Raw genomic sequence first — 23,019 nt, 5'->3', positions numbered from 1 at the left:
CTAAAATAAGTCTTACATTTGCTTTAAAGATACAACTAGACTCACTCTCCAACTTTTATAATTACTTTAAAGCACTTGATGAAAGAGACACGGTGAGTATTGGTTTATACAAGAAGTATTTACATTCTTGCATGATATAAGGTTGGGAATCCAAACAACCAGTTAGAGCTTAACTTAATTACTCTCAATTGATACTAGCACGATCGTGGTGCAATAATCATACAGAGATTAATGGTTTACAACGCTTGTTTCTTAGATTTCATATTTTAGTACACGTTGATACCGAAATCATGTACGATATTTGTTGTGGATCATACGCAGTAATAAACGTTAAAATTATTGATTGTTCACATTTTTGGGTGTATTGATGCGAATTGATGTTGTAAAATAAGCTCTGTATAAGTTCGTTGGAAATTTTACGCGTAGTTCAAGTTTTGGTACCTCTTTTTAAAAAACATAAGTTTCATATCACGTGATTGTAACAGCAGGTATACAGCTCGATGTTTTAATATCACTGATCATTTGCGTTTTATAAATTTTTATTGGAGCTGGGTATTTCGAATTATTAAATATTAAGTCTGTGACATGGGATGTCATACGTTTATCCTAATGATGATCATGGAGTGCTTTAAACGCTGTTTTGCGTGCGTTGTGTTCCTAAATTTTAATTCTTTTAAAAAGATAGCGTGTAACAGCTTGTATTTCGGTTAAAAATTTTTATTTTATTCTGCTGCTTAAAATTTGTGACCAGTGCGCTACCTATTTCTCCTGTTTTATACCAGAAATTTAGGCACTATCGATGTATTTGAATCATACGGAAAGGTTGACTCTCACTTTGCTTTTTTTTTATCGTAGGTGGGTTTCTATATTTTTGAACTATGACCAGCTTATTGGTTGTAGTATCAATTTTATGTTTATCTAAATTTGTTTTTTTTTGATAGCTCTTCATTCAAGCTGAACACATGGATTTACCGCTATGAATCTTTTTACACGCTGCAGTCGTTGGTGAATACCGAAGGCTGTAGCGAAGAATCACTGTAGCGAGTAAAAAATTCATTATTATTTCTGTAACTTTTTTTTGATGCTTTTTCAATCTTTCTATATACATGTAGATTTTTTTATTTTTATCAACACTTTTCTACTTTGATCCATACTTTTTCCCATTTCTTCTTTATCATAATCATTTTTCTCGAGCAAGCTAACAGTAGTAGTTTTTGTCATACAAGCACCATAATTATCAGGGCTATCTTGAACTCCGAGGGACTAATGAAGCAGGGTCCAAGGATACGTAAGATAGTCCTGGTTAGATGATGATTGTGTGGCAAATTATTTCTTACCTGTGCTGTTGCACTTTATGAGGTCAAACTCCGGTTCTGCAATATTTTTTGTTTTGTTGAAAAAATTCATGCATTTTACATGTATTTTTTTCCGTGTTCCAACGCTGTATAAGTTTCTAAAATGCATGTCTTTTTCTTTATTTTGACGTGGCATACATCCAACTTGTGTATTTTTATGTTCCTCCCTGACCTTTGCATAACCAACTTGTCATGATTTTGCTGCTATCCAAAAGTATTCTTACTATTTTGGTGGCATTTCTAAACCTCTTAGAGTTAATTTATTTTTTGAAGTTCTACTTTAATAGCTGCATTGTGCACGAGAGTAAACTCACTATTTAAAAATTGTAACCCTTAGAAAACATGTGATGGAAGTGAATTTTATATCTCATTTCTCCCCCTCCCCCTATCTCCTTAATACATATGTAAAGTAAATAATTTTTAAAATGATTCTCTTAAAAAAAAAAAAAAAAAAAAACAGTTTCTCCGGGACATGAACCAGTGATCTCTTGCACTCTGAGCAAACACCGTATTCACTCCACTCAGCTACGAGCTTTTTTTCAAATTAAGCTTGTTACATGCATTATTCAACTAAATTTATTTCAAAACTACTCATACAAGATTCATGTGTATAAATAATTTGATTTTCGTTACGTTTCATCCTTCTAAAACTTTTTTATTCATGAAAAGGTAACTTTTTATGAAAAACTTCATTCACTGTCTTGTAATACTACCCCGTTCAGGATAAAGCCATAGAACAGGATGATTTCTACGATTTCTTTTAGATGTGTATTGTCGGTGTTATTTACGTGATTAAGTACGAACGTGCAAGCGTATGTGACACATGCAAGCGCCACGTTAAAGATGTTATCAGTGTATAGTAAGTTGTTTTAAAACCATCGGAAGATTCGACAAATGTGGGCTATACGACAAATGCATGGAGTCCTTGCAGCACGTTACTCATCTATCATTCTTTAATTGGTAATTTATTTATTGTTAAAATTCTTATTAAACTCACTTCCAATCGCTTAATATCCTCATTTCAATGATAATTGTACCACCTTCGACGCATACATGACAGTGGATTACTTAAAATATCGTTCTATGAAAAGAAAATCAGCACTTTAATATTAACTATGAGGAAACTATAACTTTATACTTGGGTACTTAAGCATTCACTGATCACTGGTTTTTTTACGCTTGACTTTTCATTGCGCTATGGAAACATGTTTCATCCAAATATTCTGTCTATGTCTATTGGACAATCCCATGGGGCTATAAGGAAGATACGCTTAATTCCATAAATTATTGGGTTTACCGTATCCTTTACCTTACGTTCTCCATGATTTCTTTGAATTATTTTTATCTTTACGTTTTTATCTAATAACGTACTTTCTTTTTTAATTTTTTTCTTTAACTACAAGATTTCATCCCCAGTATGTGCTTAAAAGGCTAATTCCTTATGTTAGGTGCTTTCCCATACTACCAGTGGTTGTCTGCGTCCTATCACTGCGCTATTTGCTGTCACCGTAGGAAGGCTCTTTGTTTTTTTCTCTCTGCTGACTTCTTTTTTCCCTATTCATTTGTTTCTATTGTTTCAACATTTATTTCAACGTTTTCTCACTTTACATTCTTGTACCTATCTTTTTTTTTCACACCACTGATGCGGTATGAGGTTTTATCCTTACACTTATATTTTCTTCTTCTTTTTAGTAACATAGGTATTTACTATTCTGCTTTTTTTCGTAAAACATGACCGTTTTTTTGATGCTTTATAAGCGGAAAATACTTTGAACTTCGTTCTAAAAACTCAGCTTTTGTGCACAAGAAAAGCTTCCTTGCCGTGGGTCATCCGATATTATCTCTTGCATCCTATCTCTATAACTAACATTACCTTGGACATTACCTCTACTGTTGTTCTTTTGTTCGAAATTTCTGTCATTCTGGCCGTTATATTTGTTATTTTTACTGTCTCTACAAACATACCCTCTTTCAAAGTTCCTTCAATAGCTGTCATAATTATAATTATTTTTTTGGTACTCTATTCCACGACCCTCATTGTTATAATTATAATCTCTAGATTTGTTTCCTCTCTAATTTTTAACTATGTGGCTTCTATTGTTAAGTGTACTTCTGTTGTCATTGGATTGTATGTTTGGTTAACTTTCATTTTGGTAATGCTTGTTATGAGATTTTCTAGCTTTCTCAATACAATCTTTCTTTACGAGTCGTCCGCTTTCTATATCCTTCTACAATGATCGACACTCTTCCACTATATGCCTGTTTTTTCCATAATACCAAGATCAAAGACCTAACACTAATACCGAGTAATTCAAGAAAAAGATCATTAAAGTGAAGGTCAAAAGTTACTTGCAAGCATTTCTCCTCGATTAATAGCAATAGGAAATGAACTAAGCAGTTTTTTTTACTCTACACATGCATATTCTATGATTATCTCTATCATTTCTTTGTCATATAGTGCTGTCTAGTCATATTCTTGCGTACAGCATCGCTTGCTCTTATTTTTGCATTGATTTTTGTATTCAGATTCACTAGCCTTTTTTTAATTACTAAAGCCAATGTGTATCCAGTAACTTATTTAAAATTATTATTATCTGAATAGTGATAGTGTTAAACTAAAAAGAGTTAGAGCAACAAGGTGAATGGTAAGCTTATTAATGTTTATATAAATGAATCATGCTAAAACAACAAATACAATGTCCTTGCTTTTTTTCATTCCCAGAGATAAGTACCTAACACGCTTGTACTCGGATGATAAAGGCATGTTCCTGCATATCTTTCTTGGTACCAGTTAAAAAGTAAAATGAAAGTGGAAAGTAAAATATCTGTAGATTTTATAAAAAACATTTTAATTTAGAGTTATAACGTAAAAAAAAACTTTTCATCCAAAATCATCTCAAGTTTTGAAATAAACTCAGTGAGTTAGAAAAAAAAAATTTATGTCCAACGAACGCACGCGTTATAACAAAGGAACTCTTTTTCAGAAAATAAAAATGCTAGTTAATTAGCAATTTTGTTTTTTATTGAAGCACAAAAAATATTATTTTAAAAGAAAATAGGTAATTTAAAAAAAGAAAAAGAAATTTTTAATTAGAAAAAATAAAAAAAGAGCAAACAAAAGACACAGCTACAGTATCTTTATCTCACTAACATTTATAGCCAAGTTCCAAACAAAATTCGCTAATCATGATAAACACTAAACCGAGTTTCCTTAAATTTTGCATACTGGGTCTTGACACCTTCTAAATGGCTTACGCATGGTTTTTTCTCGGAAGTAATAAATAAGCTCAAAGTTTTGAAAAAAACGCTAGCTTTGCAGTTTAGTTAAGTAGGATCTGCTTAGTAACGTTGAAGTAAAATTAACGCCATCTACGAAAAAAAGGCGTTCTAAACGCCAACGTCTCTGGTGTATCACCTGATTTTGCCAGAGCACCTCTTGCTGAAACAGCAGGCCAAATCAAGCGGGAGATCTGCGATGCTGATAAAACTCCAGCTCTAGTTTGTCATTTTATTAATCTACAGCTGGCTCTACACCATTGAGCATAATAAAGATCGAGAGAAAGTGTCATCATTTGTTTATTATTTAATTAACCAATGATGACCAAAGTAGAAATCGACTATTGAATCAAGAGTTATTTATTTAATTCAATAATTAACCTGACACGGATCTTCATCAAGTAACGACCAATACTATCAAACATCATCGTTGGTCCTTTCAAAGGCCATCATAAATCTTTACGTTCAGTAAACTGACATCAATCTCATGAGTTCTTTTTAGTCATCTAATGTCAAACCATTTCGCTGAAAAATATATTTTTGCAACTACTTCTGGAAAACATTATTGCATATATCTTGAAGCAATGTCCAACAACAACTCGTCCTCCAAAAAACCACGTATAAAATCGTTCCCTTTTAAGCCAAGTCAGCCATTTACAGACAGAAGTCATGAGCGGAGCTATTCATTGTAAGCCTAGAAAAGCCAACCATCAACGGCCCCCATATTCAACCAAGAATTTACTTATCATCTTCGAGATCTGCGCTCAGTGAACCTAATAGCGAAGCGATAAAGGAAAAACAAACTTGAGCAAACCGGACAGTCTTCAACAGGCAAGCGACACGAACCACTTATCACCTTCGAACACTTAAATAAATAAGTTCCATGAAAGAAAGATATGCAGAAGTATCCAGAAAGTAACTTTTGCTGGAAACTTCAGTCAAAAAAGAGTTCAGCTCACCGATTCTTTTTAGGACCATCTGATTTCGGACTACCTTGCCAAAAATATATTCCAACTTGGCATAGTTTTTAATAATACCTACAGTTTCAAGGGGGTGAATCGAAAGAAAAATTTTTAATTTTGTAAATGCAAATTAGAAATTTCGGAGCTAACACAGAACATTTATCAGGATTGGAACACCAGCTTCAAAGTTAATAAATTAATAATCCATTTAGTCACAGATCAGCTTTACAGTATTACCTAGACATTGATTACTTAAATCTTCTAGCTATACAATGGAATAATGCGTAGGTATTTATTGTGGCATTAAAAAATAGATGTACACGGCTCAAGTACTTTGTGGCTCCAGTGGTAAAGTTTTTTGACCGAAAAAAATTCTTAAACTACGTTTTTTATCAGTTTTGAATCATTTCAGCTTCAACAAACAGCCTTTATTATATGTTATAATACAAGAAAGTGAAAAAAAGAGCTGCGTTGGCTCCGTGGTAAGTGTGCTTGTGACTGATCCAATGTCATTTGAGGGGTTGTGGGTTCGATTCCTGGTGAGTACAGATTTTTTTTAATAACTGTTTTCACTGGAAAAAGTTTCTATGCAACTCAGGCTGTTTTGGGGCGGGTTTTGCCGTGGAATCTTTCTTCAGAGTAATTCCAGGGTTTTTTCCTTGTCCCATAGGTCTGTAGAGATCATAGAAGTTCGAAGGGTAGGATCGCCAATGTAGAGATTAAGAGATCATCTACAAGAGAGAAAAAGGGGTTTCGTCCCGAGAGCACGCCAGCACTCATCAGTAAGACTGATAGCATGCTCCTTGCCTTAGACACGAGAGAGGTGTGAGCTTAGACTAACTTAATAGTAATCGAGCGTGTATTTCGCCACTTGACGGGGGAGAATTATTAAGGGCTTGGCGGCCACCTAGTGAGTAGAGCCTAAAGCGCAAGAGATGTAAGACGCCACATTATTCCCCGCCCAGTCACAATGATGATGTTACTGAGAAGAAGTGACGATATGAGATATAAAGTCGAGGGTGTGAGGGCATGAGAGGGAGAAAGAAGTTAAGAAAGAGAGTTGAGAGTCTCGTTGGATCTCCAGATCTTCCGCGGTCTGTTGCGAGAGATGCGGGGCACGTTGCCGTGCGTGAACGACTTGCGTTGTCGTGTCGTCGAGAAGTAATCGAGAATTGAGAGCTGGTTTTTGAGCGAATTGCGTGGGATAAGCAGCGTTAGCGTGTACCTGGCATGGAGGATGCGGAGATGCGTCAGAGTAGAGTGAGTGAGGCTGCGTTATTTGTCGTTCGTTATCGGGGTCACCAATCTAGAGATCATAGAAGTTCGAAGGGTAGGATCGCCAATATAGAGATCGAGAGATCATCTACAAGAGAGAAAAAGGTGTTTCGTTCTGAGAGCACGCCAGGACTCATCAGTAAGGCTGATGGTGTGCTCCCTGCCTTAGACACGAGAGAGGTTTTGGCTTAGACTGACTCGATCGCGCTTATATAGTAATTGAGCGGGTATTTTGCCGCTTGACGGGAGAGAATTATTAGGGGCTTGGTCACCTAGCGAGTAGAGCCTGAAGCGCGAGATATGTGAGACGCCACAAATCTTCAGGCCTCGGTGAATGAGAAACAGTATTGGGGCTATAAGTAGGGATTAGTGAATCTGATACGCCTGGCAGTGATCGCCGGCCTTACCGGTGAGGAGTGGTCTCTAAAACATGGGGCTTCTCTAGGTATACTAATCAGCCTGGATCCGAGGCTTTGACAGAGAGCGCCGGCTTAACTGGCGAGGAGTGGATGTCCTGAAGTACGGAGTTTTATCCGGGGAAAGGCTACACAGTGGCGAGTGGTCCCGATGCACGATTGGTGTACAGAGTGTTAGCCTCACTGGTAAGGTGTTTCATAGGAGATACTCATACTGTGCCCATGGTATGATGATATCTTTTAAGAGTTTGGAAACGGATTCGGCAATACACGCCCTATATAGGTGGCAAGTGGGTGGCCCGGGTTACTAGATCAATACACTGTCGCTGTAACCCGTTAGAAAAAAAAAAAATTACGAAATAGTGAAAATAAATGACTCTTTTTAGTGTCAACAATTGTTTTATAGCGTTAGGTACCTAAAGTACTTATCGGCACCATACATTTTTTTTTATTCTTCACAGCTCATAATTTGATTACATCTAAATGGATTTCAAACAAAATCTTTTTTTTTTTTCATAACTTTTTTTATTCCTAGAAGTATCAAGAATGGATGAAAAATATTGAAACATTGAAAAAGTTGAAATGTTTTACATAACGTACTAGTACACTATAGCACTCTACTCAGTGAATCTTGGACGAAGCTAAAGCCAAAACATAAGAAGAAGTTTTTTAAATTTTTATTGAAAATATTCAATTCGAAAAACAAAATTTTAAGTAAGTTCTTCGACTCTACTCAACCAATCAACTACTAACTAACATTTTTAATCTTACTTGAAACAATCATTTTAATTGTCTATAGACTGCTCAATAAATAAAAATAGAACATTATAAAGATCAAAATGAGTTGAACAGATAAGTTTATCTACATCTGATAAACAGTGCCTTTAGAAAATCTATTTAGAAAATTAATATATGTTAACATATACCAATATAATATAAAATAAAAGTTATATTGAATTTAAAGGACTTAAATTACAGTTTTCTTGATAGAAACATGGATTAGAAACCTTGAATGTAAGTAAAGTAAAGTTTTAAAATTTCAATGAAGTTTTAGAAGTTAAACTCCTTAATCTACATCAGTAACTTGAGTACAGAGAACATTAGATGATATTTTAATTCTTATGCCGTACATTACTAACATTTCTTTTCATTCAGCAGTAAAAAGTTTTAAAAAAATAAGACAAGCTGAAGTTTAAATTTAGAATTACTGGTGTAAGGCAACCACAAAAATTTTATAAAATGAGAACGGATTGAAGCAGGTCCAATCTAACTATAACACTTATGTTGAACTAGAGAAAAACACTGACATGACGTTTAAGGATTCCTGTTAAATGAAGATGCATCTACTAAAAATACCTATAAGGACGAATTAAGTAACGAATGAAGATAAGCTAAAAAAATATAAACTAGAGGATCATTTGGAAAGTCAATTAAAGAAATTTAAAAAATGTGATAGTGGTAACCTAGAGCATTAGTACATAGAGTTAGTCGGACCCTCCTGTACCAAGTTGATAAAGTTTGTCTCAACACAGCTTATGATGTAGGTGTCTTAAGTAGACACTTCATTTATTCTACTAAAATAAGTGGTTAAGTGAGTCTGCAAAAATGTTGAACGAAAGACAACTTAAAAAGCTTACCTTATGTGAGTCTGAATGGTTGCGAAGACTTTCTGACAAAAAGAGAGCTTATCATAAAACTGAACAAAAAGACATTTAGCTGAAAAACACGCAAGTAGGTAGCCTTATTAATGTATTAAATAGTGAATAATGCTGTAAGTTTCTACCTGTTATTTTGTGATGTGGTAACGAAGTAGCAAAAATAAGTAGTCAGGTAGTAATAGTAACAAACTTAGATACATGACAAAAAGTATAGATAATCAAAATATAAGTTTTTTTTATTGCTCTTGGTCTTCTTTTGAAAGTTATCATTTGTTTTGATTGGTTTGTACATTTACTTAAACTTTATTCTAAATTCTCTTACAGTTGTATCTAAATCGCTAATTCTAATGCAAAAATATGATTTAGAACCAGTTTACAACATGTTTACTACAATTAAGAAAGATTTCTGAGTGAAGAAAGACCTCCAAAAACTTGTGGTGAGCAGTGAATAGTATTTAAAGGACGTGAATGGTTTGAGAGAAATTTTATTGACTATCGTTGAAGGAAGAAACAGTCAAAATTTTTATAAATTTTTTGATGCTGAGAGTAGGGTGATATTGTCATATTTAAATCAGAACTTTGGTCGAAGCAATGAAAGGTATAAACTACTGAAATTACTCTACAGTATTAATGGATCTTTTTTTTTTTATTATTGTTAAGGTGCAAATAAAAAAAAACATTAAAATGTTTTCTGGTTAAATAAGCCATACATCAGAAATGAATGTCTTTTCTGCCCAAACATTATTAATACTTTCTAGTTTACATGAAACGTCAAATACTACTTAAGGATACCCAAATCTTTTTATTATACAATAGTTATACACTGAGTCCTTTTAAAAATGTTAGGAATGCAAAATTTATTGTCCACTTCAATTATTCGAGTGATACCATAGAATTTAATAGCTGTTTGTATAGATTGTATGAAATTTATTAAACTGGCCTCCTCAAATTTCAATTGGTTAAAAAGTTGCATTATAATGGTCTGAGTGATACTGTTATTGGTTGCAGGAGGTGTTATTGGATGCAGATGCAATCATGGATGTGGGTTACATTGGTACGTTTGGATTGGCATCCCTTCATCGACTTGTATCCACATTAATATTTTATGCTGAAGAATACTTCCAAGAGTCGGAAACATGCTCAGTCAACACGATCCAGGATCATATTCTCTCTACTGTGCTTGCTGCTGTATTTGTTTCTTTTTCGATATTATTTTACATGTTTCCTCTTCCTAATTAGTATGTAGCATAAATCATTGATCAAAACTTAGTTAATCTTGATAAAGGATAAGCCCTGCCTTTATAAAAAAAATTTCATCGCAATTTGTTTACCCTTCTACTATTTTTGTAATAATAGAAAATTGTTATGTTACATGCAATAAAATCATTGATAAATGGTAAAAAAAATTGTTTTAAAGTTATTTCATACCTACAACGTAATTCTATCCTGTATTTCGTATACTTCTAAGTTTTTTGTACTTCTGGAGATCTCAGCACTCTATGGATTTTATATATTCTTGCTGCTATTAAGTAGTTGAATTGCTTCTGTATTTTATGATTGCTTATCAGATCAAATTACTATTTTGTGTACATAGTAAGTAGTTGATAAGGTTTTGTTTTTAATGTTAAGAGAAGTTGAGCATTACATTAAAAAGTAGTTTTATAAGAAAGAAAGTTAAGTTGCACTAGTTTGTTAAAAGAAACAACTGAGTTAGATTGATGAAAATGTTAACAAAAAAAAATTAAATCAAACATTTGACTGGAACTTCTAAAAAAAATTAAATTTTTGTTATTCTTATCAGTTTTCCTGAAGTAACTAAAATAAATGATGCAAACAACAAATTTCATTTTAATTTAACTTTCTTAGTACAGTCTTTTCTACCACAATTACTTATAAATAGTAGGATTGGTAATATGTGCTTTCAAATGCGAAAGTTTTTGTCCCATTTTTTTATAATTAGTTTTGGTTAATTTATTTTTGATAGTGAACTGTACTTACTTATGTGTTAACGCTTGTGTTAAGAAACTTATTTTGCCTAGAATGCTATAAGATAGTAATTTTAGTTGAAATAAAATTTGGTCTATTCAACAGTATCTTGAAAAATTTAATGTAATCTTAAAGTACATTGTGCTTAGTAAATTGCGTAAACTGAATTGGATTTTGTTGTGACCTTAATCCAACGTCTAATTGAATATTTCAGGAAAAGCCAATGCATAACTAGGTTAAAATGAGTAAGTTGATTGCATAATTTTGTAGATTTAATAAATGTATGAAAAACTTCCTACAATCTTCATCGGTTAGGTTTAGAAAAAAATAATGGTAAAAAGACGATATCAGTCGATTTTACATGAATCAAATGACAAAAGAAATGACGTTAGTGTTAATTTTATTAGCGTTATTTGTGATTAATTTTTTAACGAATATTTTGTTCATATACATATTTATTTATTTATTTATTTATTTGACCAGAGTATACAATACAAAGACATTGCAATTGTAATTCTGTAGGGGTAACGCTTTCACCTGTTTACAGACCGGTACGATGTAGAAAAAAAAGAAATATTAAATTGACTAATTTCTTATGAACTAATTTTAATACCAAGATCATATTAAATTTTCATTTGATATCTATTATTTTTGCGAATGAAGACTTATTTGATTTTACATTACACGTAGTTATCTTTTTTTTTCTTTTTTTTTTATATTTGTTTCACTGTACAGGTAGTCATCATTATTAAATTATTTAATTTTGCTTTGTTATAGAGTGATAGTTTGTTGTATCCACTTTTTTAGTGCATTAATAGTTCTATGGTTTTGTTTGTCAATTGTGTCTAGATTTGTAGGCAACTTATTATATAGTTTTATAGTTGTAATATAACTGTTTTTAGTGCCAACTGTTGTCAACATTTTTGTTAATTGTAAAAGTTTTACTCTAATTAAGCTTTTTGAATTCATATACTACTTTTTTAATTCTTGGTAGTATGTACGTAAAGATTCATAAGCAAAGTTATATCTTGTAGTTAGAGGATTATCTAATATAAAATTATTTTTATAAAATTATTTGTAGTATGCTATTTTGTATTCTTTGTACTGTTTTTAATGTGTTATTGAAAGCTTCTCACCATGCTACAGTTTTATAATTTGCTACGTGATTACAAAAGGTGTAATAAATTTTTTTTAATGTATCATGACCTATGTATTTAGAAATTTTGTTGAAAATGTAAAAAAAATTGAGTTTTTTTTACTACTTGTTCAAAATGTTCGTCCCATCGTACGTTATAAACAAGAATTAATCCTAAATACTTGTGATATCGTATTCTTTCTTAGCATTGTCTTATATTTTATAGTTATCTTTTTATTCTTGCGACACTATCACAGTAGTTTCCAAAAGTCATAAATACTGTATTTCTTATTGTTCAAAATAATTTTGTTTATGTCTGTCAATAAGCTGTAAGGTTTAGGTACTGATTCATCTTATTTTCAACTGTATCCCAAGTTTTTTCTGTGGATATAATGGCCGTGTCATCAGTGAAAGATAAAACAGAGCCTTCAGGCATAAAGATAAGGAAGTCATTGATGTAAATAATACATATCAGTAAACCTAAAATAATTCCTTGTAGATCCCCAATATTTGATATACCCCTATATTTTTATGTACATTCAATTAATCTGGTTTTTACTTGATGTTTAATTAGCGAGAAACTTTAAAACATACGAATTAATCACAAGAAACCAAAGTCATTTTTAAAGGTTTGCTCTTGAGCCTTGATTTAAGTCTGGTATTAAATACGCTTTATGTAATGTGATAGACAAAAATACTCACATTCATTGTAAACCTTAAGTTTTCGCTGGATAACGCATATTGCCTTAAAAGCTCTACATCAGATGCATTTTTCAACAATAAAAGTTAAAAAACTTTTATTAATATAAACTATTAAGTATATTCTTGCTAACTTCTTTGAATTGTCTTACATCATTCAATGTTTTTTTGATTCTTACGTTAAATATTGCTGCTCCTTCATTGTGATCCAGCGTATAAGGAAAAGGTAGTTGTGTGTAACTTCTTCTAAACTTGATTTTTAAGTAAGCGTGCAAATAGCACACCTGTTTACTCGTATTATATCGAAGGAAGTTATAAACAATTTTTATACAAGATTCAAACACTTTCTAGCTGTACTCGTGGTTGTCATTCCATATTAGACTAGAACGATCATTAATCAGCACAGAGACGAGTCATTACTTTTTTGGCTAGAATGTGAATTAACTGGAAGCACCTAAAATATTTATGCAATTTTAGAAACTTTGAAATTTACATGTAAACATTAAATATGGCTTTAACGGTTCATCTTTTTCCATTGCTTGTATGTTGTGAAGTACGATACGAATACAAGTCTAAATCATACACACCACAAGTGAATACTGTTGCTCTTTTAAATTTTTTGTCATCTCATTTTAAGAACTATTCCTGAATGGTGGATTCAGAGTGACGGACATTAATTATACAACATTTTTACAAATGACTGTATAAACTTGATTTGCAATCGGACTTATTATTTTAATGATTCAAATTTATTGTATTTTATGAATTTTTAAATAACATTTCTTGATTAATTATGTAAAGTTTCTCAAGAGCAAACTATCATTTGTTCATACGGAGCATTGATTTTTTCAATAAATTAGTTTATGGACTTAAATAAGAAGTCGGGGACAGATCATATTGTGCAATTCCATAATGTGTAGTTAAGGTCTTGGTTTTCATTGTACCATACAAATATCTAAGCAGACTTTGTTCAATCTTATTATGTGTATACGATCTTGTTCAAAATAAAGAATTATTAAAGTCTCTAAACCAACACTTAAAAATACTTGTGTACAGCATAAGATGGATAAACTTCATTTGATATACATTAGTCAATAAAAGTTATCATACATACTAGGATAAAAAATGTATAATTTATCATTCCTCATTAAAAATTACTAACTTAAAACTTCTTCGCAAGCATAATAGCTGATCTATAACAAAAGCTATTTATTCAAATGGATAAATACGTGTAATAACTGGTACCAGTAATTTTTTAGTAGTTGAAAAGGTATAGCTCAAAAATTGTAAAGTTGTGCATGTTGCACGGTTACAAAGTACTTGCATTTTTATTCATAGCTTTCGTAACTTAATTATAACTTAGGTTAACTATTCAAGTGAGTAAAACATAAACAAACATTTGATGATAGCAGTAAATTCAATGAAAATAAGTAACCTAAGAATTCAGGATGCTTCAAATCATTTGTTTCGAAAACAACAAAATATCGTTGGGCTTATAATAAAATTGAGATAGTAATGTCTGGGTCAGTCATTTTTTTATGTAATAATAAATCGACCGCTCTAAATTATTCTTATAACATAAAAATGGTCCAATGAACACCGATATGCCAGTGTTAAACAGGCTGCGTAAGTATTTAACAAGTTAAAGTGGTCAAGGTCCTTATTTAAAAAATTTTCTGCATGTTATCCTACTTAAAAAGATTTTCTTTTCAATAATAATATTAAAACTTTAAGCAATGTATTATTTTTTCTCTAACTTAACAAACTTGTATCTGAAATCCTTTCTTTTGGTTAATATGTGCATTCGATTAGTAAACAGTTTTTAAATAAGACCGCCTAATTTGAAGCAGTTTTAGGACTTAAATAACACATTGCGTTACTGGAGCACAAATTGTGAGTTTTATACTTTTAATTTATGTAGTAACATAACTTTCCTACTAAATTTAATTAACTATTTAATTAACGAATCTTCTGACAGAATTAATTTTTTCTTGTGAAATACATAAAATTACTGACTGCACCTCAAACTTTTTGCTTGGCTTTTAAGTCGTTCTCGTGTAGTAATAGAATCCACACATCAAAAAAGAACGGCGAAATAAGCAAGCACGCTGGCAAAACTTAACAACTGGGTTTGCTTTAGTTTTGCAGGTAGATCTTCGTATACAAAATAATACGAGCTCCCTCACTTTATCAGCTCTAGGAGTCCATCCCCTGTGTGTGAGAATACACATGTATAGAGTTGAACTACTATTTACTGCATTTACCTTCTCCTCCTCTCCCACCCTGCACGTTCATAGCTAATACACGTACACTTTCAAGCTCCTGATTTTTTCGCCCTGGCTTGTTTACTTATACCTCCGTTGAAATTTTTATCTGGTACGCCACTACACAGAGCTATCATTCAATTAGAAATATCATGTTATCGATGTTGGCCACTATAGAATCCAGACAAATAAGTTTTTGAAATTCGTCCGTCCAAAAAGAGTTTAAGACGTCTAAATCTTAATAAGGGGGGAGGAGAATACACAACCCTAAGAAGGAGAACAAAAATTTTTCATCAATTTGATATAAAAAAAATATTTTAATATGTACCCTTGTTTAATTGTCTTTCGTATTTTCTATCATCCATCGTCTATCAATAATTTAGCGGAATAAGGGTTATTATCATTTTTGTACTACCACTAAAGCCAGTCACATAAGTCAAATCAGCCTAAAAAGGAAGAAAGCTTAATTTTTAGTAAGCTCTTGTCTCATGATATGAGACTGTCCTAAAAAACACTTTGCATAGATTTGTAGAAATTTTTTCTAGCTGTCCAAATTGACATGGAATGCTTCATATACCTTTATCAAATGTTTGTATGTTTTGTAACAGCTAAAAAATTAAAAAAATGCAATCGTCAGTGAAATGTAATAAAAACAAAATGGGAAAAAGATTACTTTAAACTTTGACTGCATCAAAAGAAAGTCAGTGGGTTTTAGGAATTTACCATAAATATACCTTACATGCATATTTATAACAGATTTTTTAAACTCTAAAAAAAAAGGATCCTTGTAGCCTATAATCTAAGGAACAAAATAAGCCCTAACACAAATAAATCGACGCCTCGGACGAAAGCCAGCCCAGTTCAGATTTTTCCATTTAAAATAACATTGAGGCGTCGAAATGGAGTAAAACTACGTGGAAAGCACGAGTTTTGGCTATTTTTGGAAAAAAGCAAATTGAATTTTCATACGTTTTGCACAAATCAATTGATTTTTGAGAAATTTGGCCACTCTATTGGACCCGCTATTATAAATCTGGCTTGTTGGACCCCAAATTCGTAATCAGCGGCCCTGAAAATCACTGTTGACCAAATTTGGTGCAGAATGGTGATTCTTAAAAAATTTTGTTGTCATATTAATTCACCATTTTAAATTTGGCTAATAAGACCCTGAATTTGTAATCAGCGAACCCCAACACTATTTTGTACCGAATTTGGTGCAAACTGATTCATTTCTACTACGTTTCTTTCTTCTACGTTTTTATGTACCCTGAGTAGTTAGAATATCGAAATAAACTGTATATGTACCTTACATACATGACTATAAGAAATTTTTCTCAGCTTTGATAAGATCCTTACGGCCTATTATCGTAGGAACAAAATATACCTAAAACTAGATGGATTAGGTGAAACTTCGTGGGAAGCAAGAATTTTGGCCGTTTTTGGGCTTTCTCGTGACGGTTTGTACAGGGTGTTGGGGTTGTGGGCTATGTGCGAGAGGGCAGTACATGTAGCATTGTGGTGTCGCCACATATCCTTAGATTCAACGAGACCAAATACTTGATGTTGGATCTCAGGGTTGATGATAGTTATCGTATCCTATTGGCGACTGTCTACCGGTGCCCAAAGGTGACGTCCTTACCGAATTCTTAATTGCACTGCAACAGGCCGTGGCGCGTTTCTCAGGCGTTCTAGTGGCTGGTGATCTCGATTTAGATCTCCTTAGACGGAACTACTACTGAAATCATCTTCGAAATTCATTTTTTGCGAATTCTCTTTATTTGGTCACCTTTGGGACCACACATCATCGTTGCGCCTCACATACTCGGCTGGATATGGTCTTGACTGATTGTAGTGTACGTCCCGATGTAGCAGTCGTCTGATTCACCTTAAATAAATGGCCACGATTACTTAGTTATTGATTATAATGCTACTGTATCATATCGGTCTACGTCACGCGTGGCTCGAGATTTTCGTTGCTTCTTCACTGCTGAATTTAATGGAGGTATATGTATTAGTCATAAACGGCGTGTGAAGCGGAGGATAGGGACATAGGCGCTTGCCTCGACGAGTTTAGAAAAATTGTGATATGTGCATTTGACTTTCATGCGCCCATAAAGACGCGTCCTGAGCGCCACCGCCCACTGGTAACACCCAAGGCGTGTGATCGCTTGTATGATTTAACAAGGAGAATTGGTGACGTGGTGCTACTTGCTCAGTATCGTAGCGTGTACGTGGAGTTGCGGAGGGATATTCGCTTGGCCCGCGATGATTACCTGGGAAGGAGGGGTACTTGCCCTGGGGGTTACTTTTCCTTCGCGAAGTGTATTTACCCCCTTGCAGTGATTCTGCGTTTACAATTATCTAGAGATCACTGTCTTGCTTTCGCCTATGCAGTCCAGCTTCCACAGGCACTGTAACACAAAAAAGGCATTATTAACAATCACTGATGACATACGCCTGGGCAGGGAGCGTGGTATGGTAACGGTATTGATTTCGTTCGATTTTTGCTGAGTGTTTGACTTAATCAACCCTAAGTATTTGTTGCGCATGATGGGTAGGACAGGGTCTTCGATTGAGTCTCTAAAATAGTTCTACTTTTACTTTTCAGGTCGCTCTGAGGCAGTGCTTACGCTTAAGGGGTGTAGCAATGTATTTTTGTCAACAATTTCTAGCTTACCTCAGGCTGCTTCTATTGGTCCTATTATTTTCTTAATTTTTATGATTATCTTTGATTATTTTCTTTATTCTTTTAGTTTTTTTCTATTGCACAGGTTTACTATTCGTAGATGATCTTCAAATATACATTCGATGTAAACCGTGCGATCTCCCCAGGACGATTGGACTCCTCAATGAGGGCATTGTGCGTGTTATGCTTTGATCTTAAAATTATGGCCTGAAATTACATCTTAGTAAGTTGGTGACGACCTTATTTGGTACTTGCCAGCAACTGATAAGAGTTGACAAGACTCAGATACTTCCTGTGATAGCCGATGGTGTTGCGGTTTCTCTGGTCTAAAAAATTAAGGATCTAGGAGTTACGATCTTGAGTGATCTGACTTTAAATGCCCATGCATCTGCTATTTGCTCTCAGGTCTATGGTGTATTACACAGACTGCAATAAAAGGGCCACATCTTGTCAAGTATATTAAAAACGAAACTATCATTCTGTGGTATATGAGTATGCAGGTAACGATACGTTAGTATGTAGCTTACGGGCGCTACCAAATATGAACGAAGAGGATGATGTAGTGAGCGAACGCGGCGAGAGTTTGTCGCAAGCCTACCGGGTATTTCAAGACACGTGTAACCAGAAGCACTTGTAATTACTTATTTCTAATCAATAAATCATATTCTTGTATTCAACTCTCCTTACATCGCTGTGTTTGATTATGCACCTGCAAATAAACAATTTCACGTAGTTTCATACTTAACATATTCTACTTAGTTAGGCCTCACTTCGATTATGCCTGTCTCGTGTACATGAGCCTTTCCCGGTATCTTGCACTGAAATTGAATTGACTTTGCAATACAGTTGTACGTCACATTTTTGGTCTCCGTCGTGACGTGGCAATGATGCCATATTATAGGTTGGGTTGGATGCGCCCCAAGAAGATACGTTAATATTTTTTGGGAGAATCAATTTTCAAGCTCCTAAATACACACAGACGAAAGTTCTTGTTTGATCACTTCTCACCGGTTTCTAATGAGCTTTGCAGACCAAGGTACTGGACGCAAACTGATCTGAAAATCTTGTAATCTACTCCTGCATCTTATGCTTTCTCGTTCTCACTAACGGCAATGAGATTCTGGGATCCTATTCCAGCTCCTCTTAGATTAAAAGATACAGTTGCAGCAATTGAAGCCTCATTATATAAATATCTGACCTTACAACTGCTAGAGTGGGGCCTTACCACTGTACTTTTATTATTACGACGAATAAATGATGTTTTTAAAAAGGAAGAGAGAGATAATATAATAACACTGATTAAATAGCACTGTCACTGTAATTGTAGAGTTTTTAGTCTGATATATGTTTTACTGCATACTGAATCATAATTTAGTGTCTCTATATTAGGATTTACCATATACTTTACCCCGTTTTATTCAACTTACTTCGTTTTCATAAACGTAAATGTATTAAAAATTGCTTTTGCTACATTGAGTACATTTCCTTGTCATAATAAAACATGTTTTAAGTCAAGTTTTTTGTTTCCCTCTTTCTCTGTCTCTAAACTATGCAGGCTCATCCATGCTTATTTTTTCTTTTCACTTTTGAGTATTGCATACAATCGAAAATTGTAGCGTGGCCATTAAGGTACTTTAATTAGACCCTTGTTACAGCCTACAAATGATTGTACATCAGGCGCTTCTATCCCTCCCTCCCTTTCCCCCCTCTCTTTTTTTCATCAACTGAAGTATTACAGCAGCATGTGCATTAAGATATATATATATATATATATATATATATATATATATATATATTGCGGGATCCTGATATCGGAAGAGCGTCCGAAATCTCCACGACCAGGTCCACGACCAGGTGTGAGAAAACGCGAAAACAAATGAAGGTACTTAGCGGCTTTGGCGGCTTTAGGTAATGAAGGGAGGTGGCATAAAAAAAACAAAGGTACAATGAGAAATTCGGTCACTTCATCGAAGAGCCCGACTAAGAAGAGTAGTTCTTCTTTTTCCTAGTAGCAGTCTTACATATAGTATTCTAATTTTCCTTGTGGCCAATTCCATCTAGCTCAAAGTCTGGTTGATTGGTAACCGTAAATAAGGATGATTAAATTCCAATGCTTGAGTAAAGCTCGCAAATTGTTGCTGACGATTCCTCGTCATAGAGGCGTCAAAACCTTTTGAGGTGGCTTCGTAAACGTTCATTATCTTGTACTGGAAATACTAACTTGATCCAAATAAATTATTCATATGTCATACGTCGTAATTTATAAGCCGACACCCCGTTAAATATTGTGTCGTGCTCCATTTTCAGTCATTCAACTTTGCTCTTTATTTAATGAGATTTATCTGTGCTTGAAAATGTATTTTACAATCTGATCTCGACGTATAAATGCTGCAATGTGCAAATTGATTAAGTAATATACGAGAACATTTATTAATTTTATAGTCAACTAGCTTGGGATACATCCCTTACGTACTGTAGAACTATAGAGGTATTTCAAAAAATCGGAGTGACTATCACCGCTACCAAAATCATACCATTACATTTATTATTTGTTTGTTTTATGATTATCCTTTTACGATTCAAAGAGCTATTCATTCTAGAAAAATTGAAATTAGAAAAGCAAAAATAATTACAGCACGAAAAATTTACAAAAGTGGACTTTTTTCTTTGATTCTGTAAATCAACGACATTTCGTTTTCTATATCTTTTTTTTTTGCATAGAAGTGATACGTTTAATATTTGTTTGTAAGAATACCATAAAAGTGACTTCATATGTTATAGATTTTCGAATTTTATATTAAAGTTTATTCTTCGAAAATAATGACATACAAGATCTTTATAATAAAAAAAATAAGGTCTAAAACTTAGTATTTTGGAGCATGACTATTTATTTAAGTAATCATCAATACATATGATAAATATTTTACCGTCATGCTGATGGCCTTTTCAGGATTAAAAAACTATAATTGTCCATTGATAAGACTGTAAGAATTCAACAAAAAGGAACAATCAATTTGTATAAGCAACTTTTTTTGAAATTATTAATTTACCATGCAGGTGTCAAGACAACACGTAGAAAGGACACTGATGGCGCGTATGGATTTAACAACAATATACAGCAATTATCTAAGCCATTATAAAAGTCAAGTTAACAAATTAATATATCTTGAAGTCATATAAATATGGCACCCACATATAACTAGAAAAACAAGGCAAGGCTAGAACACAAACTCAATAATATTTGAGGGAGCAGTGAACATTGGAAAAGACCAAATACCAGGGATATAAAAGAAACATGTAAAAATTGTGTAAAACCAACCTATAGTCAACATAGAATATTTAAAAGTGTTTCAAATATATACGGTATAACGTACAAACGAGAACTATGATTTAATTTTTATTTAATTGTTAATTTGAAATAAGAAATTCTTGTAAAAATTGTTAAGTTTACGTGTATCTAGTTGTCTATTAATATCATTATTCGTTAATATTATACAAGTCATTTCGGAGAATTCACGCTTGTATTTATTAGGTTCTTAATTAGGAATCACTATTCTCTCAAAATCAAAATCCTGCAGACGCTGTAGAGAATAATTATACAAAGCCGACCTTTCATCCCTGTTTTAAATGTAACGATTGTGTTCACGCAAACGCATGCGTAAGTGTCTCTTACTTTGACCAATGTAACATAACCCGCACCTACATGAAATCTTATAGACAATACCACTCATATCAAACTTGTTTATTGAGTCCTTTTCCAACCTAATAATGTGAGTCAATTTCCCAGAGCCTGTGTAAACAACACGAATATTGTATTTGAACAAGGATCTGTGAAGAGTCGTCTTCATAGGCCAGAAATAGAGAAACAACAAGGTTCAGTACTAATGAATTCAAGAAACGAGAATCAACATTTGCATCACATTCCAAAGGGTTTAGAATGCCAGATTTGGGAACCTATTTTTAGTCTGTTAGGAAAACTTATTCAAGCTTGTATTTATCTGTTTATAAAGATGGAGGATAAGCATTATTAGCAAGAATCTTATGAGCTACTGCAATAGTTTAAGATCTAATAGATGGATCTGTAAGTTTGAAAGCTTTGTCAATCAAAGAGAAAACAATAGCGATGTTCTGGTGTTTTGGTTAATGTGAAAAAAATTTAAGTAATCTACCTGAGGTTGAGGGTTTTTATACAAATCTGTTGACCCTCCGCCACACACAGCGCGTAAAAATGGAATTTTTTTCGGCAGTAAATTGATCGACGAAGCTACAAAACAATTTATTGAAAACTTACATTTTTCTGATATGAATCAAACTGAATTCTCAAGCTTCAATGATCATCAATTCAGAATTTATTTCTTTTTTGTGTCGCCGATAAAAAATTTACTTGATAAGAACAATTACACACAACTCGTTTGGAAAACGACAAATTTACCCACGTGATGTCTGGAAATAACTGTTCGTATCGAAGGTATAAATAAGCGTGTATTAGTTGATACGGGATCCCGCGTGACGTGCTTATCGGACGCATTCTAAGAAAAATTTAAAGGGACCTTTAAGTTTTATGAGTATTTTCCAGTTGTAGGTATTAAGACTACCGGTTTTATTGGTGAAAAATCAGCAAGAATAAAGGGTAAAATTCGTAATAATCTTATAATCAATTAAGGAGAAAAGTTGATTCGCATAGAAAACAATTGCATACAGAATAATTTTTCTTTTACACCTGTGTCATCTACGCGTCACGGTCATATTGATATGACGTTGATAAAAAGTTTTTTTACTAAAAATTTGAGCGATCAGAGTAATAATATTTCTGATCAAGAAATTAATAAACGCATTAGTGAAATTCAAAATATCAACGAATCACAACGAATCACAACGCATGATTTTGTGAAAACTCATCGAATCACACCGCGAGATTTTTAGTGAAATTCTGGGTTGTTTTCGGCGTTCTAAACATAAATTAATTTTATAAAATAACGAACCATTTTTTATGAAAGATAAGGTCGAACGGATGCTAAGGCTCGGCATCATTGAACGAGCATATAGTCCGTATAGTAACTTTTTGCGTCCAGTATTCAAATCAAATGGCGATATTCGCGTATGTCTCGACGCCCGTGAATTAAATAAGCCCTTAAAAAATGACCCTGAGGGATCATTAGATGTTGACAATCTTTTTCATCATTTACAAAATGCTAATTACATTACCATTATCGACCTCACGGCATCGTCTTCGCAAGTTGAATTAACTCAAGAGTCTCGACCCTTTACGGCATTTCTGCATCTTAGTCAAACTTATCAACATTGCCG

General features: G+C 33.3%; 1 protein-coding gene across 2 annotated transcripts in view; it reads left to right on the top strand.

Moving 5' to 3' along the window:
* The window catches only part of Lrch (Leucine-rich-repeats and calponin homology domain protein), a 757,344-nt gene that overhangs the window by 711,382 nt on the left and 22,943 nt on the right, over positions 1-23,019 (top strand). The window contains exon 13 of one of the 2 annotated variants that reach the window (XM_089598106.1): positions 9,951-10,269. The exons of the other annotated variant lie outside the window; for it this stretch is intronic. Within the exon in view, the coding sequence (XP_089454232.1) occupies positions 9,951-10,181 (231 nt within the window). The 3' untranslated portion in view covers positions 10,182-10,269. Of the gene's footprint in view, positions 1-9,950; positions 10,270-23,019 lie in introns of those variants that run through there. 2 annotated transcript variants of the gene reach the window in all.

Source organism: Copidosoma floridanum, unplaced genomic scaffold (assembly GCF_036245765.1).
Source record: "Copidosoma floridanum isolate Cflo_tuat_1 unplaced genomic scaffold, Cflo_Japanese_pri ptg000005l, whole genome shotgun sequence".
Taxonomy (NCBI): Eukaryota; Metazoa; Arthropoda; class Insecta; order Hymenoptera; family Encyrtidae; genus Copidosoma; species Copidosoma floridanum.
Note: the sequence above shows the minus strand (reverse complement) of the source record. Positions and strands in the feature narration are given on the sequence as shown.